General features: G+C 32.4%; 1 protein-coding gene across 1 annotated transcript; it reads left to right on the top strand.

Moving 5' to 3' along the window:
* LOC104701304 lies at window positions 3,634-4,840 on the top strand. Its single transcript, XM_010416951.2, has one exon. It carries the CDS (start codon window positions 3,812-3,814, stop codon window positions 4,640-4,642), a length of 831 nt encoding a protein of 276 aa, XP_010415253.1. The 5' UTR covers window positions 3,634-3,811; the 3' UTR covers window positions 4,643-4,840.

Genomic DNA, 6,241 nt, shown 5'->3' with positions numbered 1-6,241 from the left:
GGAACCGACCCGAAAATATGGACCCGAATCCGAATCTGGAATCAGTAGAATACCCTATTGGATCCTAATCTCCTAAACCCGAAGAACTGGAACTGAACCCGGAACTGAACCAAAAACCGAATGGATACCCGACAAACCCGAAATAAAATAATATACATAAAATAGTTATATATATATATATATTTTTTTTATAACATATTTATTCAAAAATACAACTTAAAATTCAAAATTATTAGTTTTTCCTAGATTAAAATACTCAAAATAACCAAAATTATATTGAAATGTTTAGCTATATTTTTTTAAAAATTAACCAATTTTAAAAATTTTAATTTTGAAAATTTAATTTTAATTTTTAAATTTAAATTTTAATATTTAACATTAAAATTTCCAGGTAATCGGGTAAAATTCAGGTTATCGGGTTAAATTTCGGGTAATCGGGTACAAAAAACCCGAACCCGGATGATACCCGATTTTTTTGGGTATTTATAGGTTCTGAAATTTTAGACCCAAACCCGGTAAGACCCAAACCGAACCCGAACCGATATTTTCTGTTTACTCTATTAGATCCTAAACTTCTCTACCCGAAAAACCCGAACCCGATCGGTTCTTACCCGAACCTGACCCGAGTACCCGAATGCCTAGGGTTAACTATCAAAATTTGTCTAATTAATGAAAAATTATTACTTTTTTCCTCCAAAGTTTGATTTTTTTTTTCCAAAGTTTTCGGTTAAAAGCTACATTATCTTATTGAATGTGTCATACCGTTATAGCTCAAATCGGGCCACTTATTTCATAGTTGCTTGGTTTTGATGGTTCGCTCAGTATTCTATGTTGAGGCTCTAAGTAACAACTCCAATGAGCAATTTGCCTGCTTTTTATAATAAAAAAGTATAATTTGTTTTAATATGTACTGTTTAAATTTGTGTGAAAAATGATGACACATCTAATTATTGTTCAGTTAATTGTTTTGTTTGAAAATGTAATGGTATGCTAATGTAATTAAGTAAAAGTTTAAAAGTATTTTGCCAAAAAGTGTTTAGAATTCTCTGGCGGCGACACGTCAGCTTTTTCAAGAGTGCTCTGTATTAATATATAAAAGATTTAAGTGTTTTAGTTATATATAATTTACCCTGCGGTACACCGCGGGTCCTAATCTAGGTATATATAAAATTATGTAGAAAATTATTATTGTTCGGTAATTGTCAGCAAAAACATCACCAATGCTATTTGTCGGACTGGACCATCTTTAATGTTAACTAGGATCAGAAAAATCCGATATTTCTTGGGTCCGTCATCATAACCAAACCCTAACTGAATTGGACAAGTTCCTGTTAGTATTATCGAGAGCAGCCAAAGTAGGCAATTTCTGATTGGGTCGAATCGGGTCGGGTTGGTTTCAAGGTGGGCTCGTGGTGCGATCCAATCGGATAGGAAAATGTTTAGTAGGAAACGTGGACCATCTTTTAACCTTTCACCTTCTCTTAGTGGTATTCTTCGTTTTCGGTAAGTACGTAGCCATCGGACCCATGGCCATGCTTACTTTGTCTTCTGTTTATTTCTTTTTTCTTCATATAATTCACAAATATATATAAATTAATCTCTAGATAATATGAATTCTCCTTTTCTTTTTATTTGGTTATTTCTTTCTATCACATAACAATTTCTTTACTTCGAATTTAAGAAAATATCGATTTCAATTATATGAAAAGCAAACTCATATGACTCATCTTTTTAAATAAATAAATAAATAATGAGTTTAGACTTTTTCTGTCACAAAAGAGCCTTTGGTTGGATTACAAATAAGAAAAGGGAACTATATATGCATATAGTTTACAGATCTGAGTAATTAGGGATTTTGTCACAGATAACATGTTATTTGATGAGAAAGACGAGATTCTTATCTAGCTATACAAGTTTGTTTTTATATATCTTATAAGAAATGTATACAAAGAAAATAAATAAAAACAAATTTAAAAGGAACTGCAATGTATACATTTCATATTTTACAAAAGTGGATAACAACGCATTTGTATTATGGTCTTTCATTAGAGAAAGAAAAACTATGTTGTTGATATGTATTTGACATTTGTCTGCCCTTATCATTAGTTCACAATGGATACATCAACAAGGCCACCCGTCTTGTTCTTTTTTAATAATTGTTATACTTTAATATATTATCTAACCATTAAATTACACCTAAAGTGAGAATCTTAAAATTATACGAATATTTCTAAATTAGTAAAGACAAAAATAACTCGGTTAAAATATAAGAACTGAATAATAAGACAACAATGTATGATCATTTAGCTCCTAATTCAATACTCATAAAAACCATCGTAGATAAATGTAGTAGGTACGGTTCAGTAAGGTCGGTATAGTCACTGCAAATAAATGATTGGCGCAAAAGGTTTAAATAGCCAATAAATATAGTTTGTTGAATTTTGGATATACAACTTCAACTAATATTTTAGCCATGACAATATCGTTGGGGTAAAATATCAATCAGACGCACCAACTGACTTCCCATGTTGATACCATCCAAAATACCTCATATATGAAGAGTGGTTAGTGGCTTAGTGCGCGACCTTATTTAACGTGAAGTGTACGATGGGATATATGCAACATTCTCGTTTACCTAAACAATAACAATGCAACATGCTATCATCACAATAACTTATCGAACACGTGTGTTTTGTAACGTGTGTTATTAAGTCATTAATCTCGCAACTATGCAAAATATCCAAACTTAGTAAACTCTATAAATATTTTCCTTATGATTCGACCTAAAGAGGATTGCGAATTCAACTTTAAAAAAAACGAAACTAAAAGAGGACAAAGTACTTAGAAAATATAGTATTCTTTTCCAAAGTTTGAATAAACGTAAAAAAATGTTCATAAAACATTGCACAAGTGTACCAAATGACTTTGGTTATAGTTTTTTTTTTGTGGTACAAATTTATTTGTGTCGCCAACAGACACTCCACAATAATCTTACCTACACCAAAAAAGACAATCCACAGAAAAGACTGAAAATAAAATCCACATACTGACGATATAAAGAAATTTAATTTTGTGCAAACAATACCCAAATAATTCAGTTTTTCTTTCTCCCAAATATACCTAAACAATTACTACCATTTAACACAAACTTATCCTTAGTTTTCACAAAGTTCGCTTGACAAAATCTAATAGTTTGCTAAAGTCTTGATCGCGTCGGTGAACTTTACACCATTGGTCTATCCGTCTATGTTCTCTGCTCCATCAAAATTGTCAACACGAATCTGAGCATCGACCTCTAAAACATTGCAGTCTGCACATGCCTTTTGACTTCGATAAATTTTTTGACAGAAGTTTCAATATTTATCTTTATCAATAGTTTCAGTGTATATAAAAAAAGTTATACCATAGAAAATAATAAAAATAAAAAAAGGTACGAAAGCGAAGAACCAACATATATCCTTTTTTGGCCCATGCATGTGAATATGTAGCAAACGACACGCTTCTCTGTCCTTCTAGTATATATTACCCATTTTATTCTTCCTTTTACTATTTTTATTCTATTATTTTCTCATTTTCTCAATTTAATTACAAAACTCATTTTTCTAAAAATTACCTATAAAAATAATTAAAACCTAATCCTTCTTCACCTTCTTCCTCAAATCTCTCTCTCTCCCTCGGAAATATTTCTTTCTCCCTTTTTTTCTCCCGATATTAGTCAAAACAATTCTCGAGAAAAAAATTCTCATCATTTTCACCATCATTACTACTATAAACTTTCACAGTTCTTGTTTTATCTTCAAGAAAACAAAAAATGGCGGTTGATCTTTTATCGGAGAATTCTAATATGAGTCCAAGAATCTCATTCTCACGTGACTTTTGTCAATCGGACGCAATACCAATAGAGAAACGTGCCTTGAGATCACCATCATCAACCTCGAAACCTTCAAGCCTCAACTCAAGCATAGATTTCGATTTCTGCATTCCCGGCGGCGTTACTTCCGGCGAAAGCTTCGATCAAGGTTCTTGGTCAGCCGACGAGCTCTTCTCCAACGGCAAAATCTTACCAACAGAAATCAAGAAAAAACCAGAACCGGATCATCATCATCATCATAAAGACTCGCGTCAACCCGAACCGAAAACGGTTAAGAGTAAACCGGATTCAAGAAAACAGAGGAAACAGAACGAGGAGGAACAAGAAGAGGACGTGATAAGCACGACGGAGGAGAAAACCAATACGAAGTCGTTTTGGGGGTTTAAGAGAAGCAGTAGTTTAAACTGTGGGAGTAGCTACGGACGAAGCTTATGTCCTTTGCCATTGTTAAACCGGAGTAACTCAACCGGTTCAACATCGAGTAAACCGAAACAGAGCAGCTCGAGGAAACATAATACGGAGCATGTGAAGTTACAGCAATCTTCGTCGTTGTCTTCTTCATCTTCTGCTTCGTCTTCGTTGAGTAATAGTGGTGGGTTTTCGAAACCGCCGTTGAAGAAAAGCTATGGAGGTTATAGTTATGGTAGCCATCATGGAGGTGGTGGGATTAGAGTGAGTCCGGTTATAAACGTTGTTCCTTCTGGTAACTTGTTTGGTTTTGGTTCCATGTTTTCTTCTGGTAATGGAAGAGACAAGAACAAGAAGAGATAAAGATGTAAGAATTAGTTATGTTTTTTTTCTGGATTTTACTGTTTTATTCGGATTTGTTCTTCTTCTTCATCTTCTGAAGCTCTGAAGATTTTCTGACAGTGTGTTTTGTGGGTTCCATGACAAACCCTTTTGAGTTTTTTTTCTTTAGATTTTTTACTTATATTTTGTTTAGATTGTTGTGATGTAATTGTGTTTGTTTGATTTATTAGTTTGTCTTTATCAATGTTTTAAAAACTAGATTTGCATTTTTTTTAATATGAGGCTGCTATTTTCAGATATTTTTATTAATTTATTCGTTCGTCACCAATCCCCATCAAGATATTATGTGTGAATATTTGTTTAATATGAGTACTATTTTGCAATTAGAGCAATAAAGGTAAGGCAAAAAAGTGAGTTTTAGTTGCACATTGTAACACTGATGATATAAAACTTCGGCAGAAGTAAAATAGTATAACACTATATTCTTCTTTGATTTCTATCTTTAATTAATTTTTATACCAAAAACCAGATTACTTGGTCTCTTTCTTGTGGTTTTGATCAAACTTGTAGCATTATTTTGTTTGGGTAAAAATTGTGGATCAAGTAGGGGTAGTAGGTTTCAGCCGGCCGTGTTCTTGTGATCAATGATTCTAAATTGATTCGTTTACTTGAATTATCAGATATTGTACAATTATTAGTTGAAATATATATATTAAGAAAAAGAAGTCCTTAGATATATAAAACCTTGATTGACTTAGTCTATTACTTAATTTTTTTTGGTAGTGCAATAGCGACTAATTAAGGATAAAACTGTATAAAAAACAACAATGATAGAGTTATTAAATAACAATTTAAGAAAGTGCGACAATACAAGTGACAGGTAAACAATTATCTTTGGAGCTTGTCCTATTCTGTTTCTTTTTGAATATTTCTCACATGGTGTGTATTACCAATTAATGTGAATTATCACTAAAGCAATGCAAAAGAAAAAGGGAAAAATTGAAATAATTGATGTGAAATCTCTACTTTTTCCTATCATTCCCATGTAAAGTTAAGCCTAACGTCGTGCCAATTATTCCTTTATTATTTTCTACGTTTATGTTTCTCTTCTATTCTACGGTTTCGCTAAAAATGAATATTATTTTTTATACTTTACCTGCCTTAACAATCATATTTAGGTCACATGATTCATATCAAACGTCAAGAATTCAAATCAAATTTTCAAAACTAACATAATTACTAATTTTCAACCCAATGATATTTGTAGGTAGTTTTAAACGAATTTTGATATGAAATTATTTGATCTTCGATACCAAATCTGATCGCGATGAATCTGACTTTTTCTCTGCGGCTTAGTAATGTTTGAAAGGTATAGTCTTTTTTTTGGACAAAAGAAAGGTATAGTCAAGAGTCAAGTAAACAATGATGTCACCATCCAACTGTTAGTTCAATATGATACACCATGTGTCTCTAGTGTTGAAGGGGGCATTGGATGGTTTTAACGAAAAACATAGGTGTAGTCCTGACGGACTCGTTATTTGAACAACACATACGTGTGTGTGTTAATGAGGGTTACACAACACAACAAACCATGGATCGCTTGGAAGCGACTTCCATGGT

This window comes from Camelina sativa, chromosome 7 (assembly GCF_000633955.1).
Source record: "Camelina sativa cultivar DH55 chromosome 7, Cs, whole genome shotgun sequence".
Taxonomy (NCBI): domain Eukaryota; kingdom Viridiplantae; phylum Streptophyta; class Magnoliopsida; order Brassicales; family Brassicaceae; genus Camelina; species Camelina sativa.
This window is presented reverse-complemented; position numbering and strand designations above follow the sequence as displayed.

Bases quoted from the DNA above. Each gene is read 5' to 3' on its own strand.
- LOC104701304 (XM_010416951.2), top strand. From the start codon at position 3,812: ATGGCGGTTGATCTTTTATCGGAGAATTCTAATATGAGTCCAAGAATC.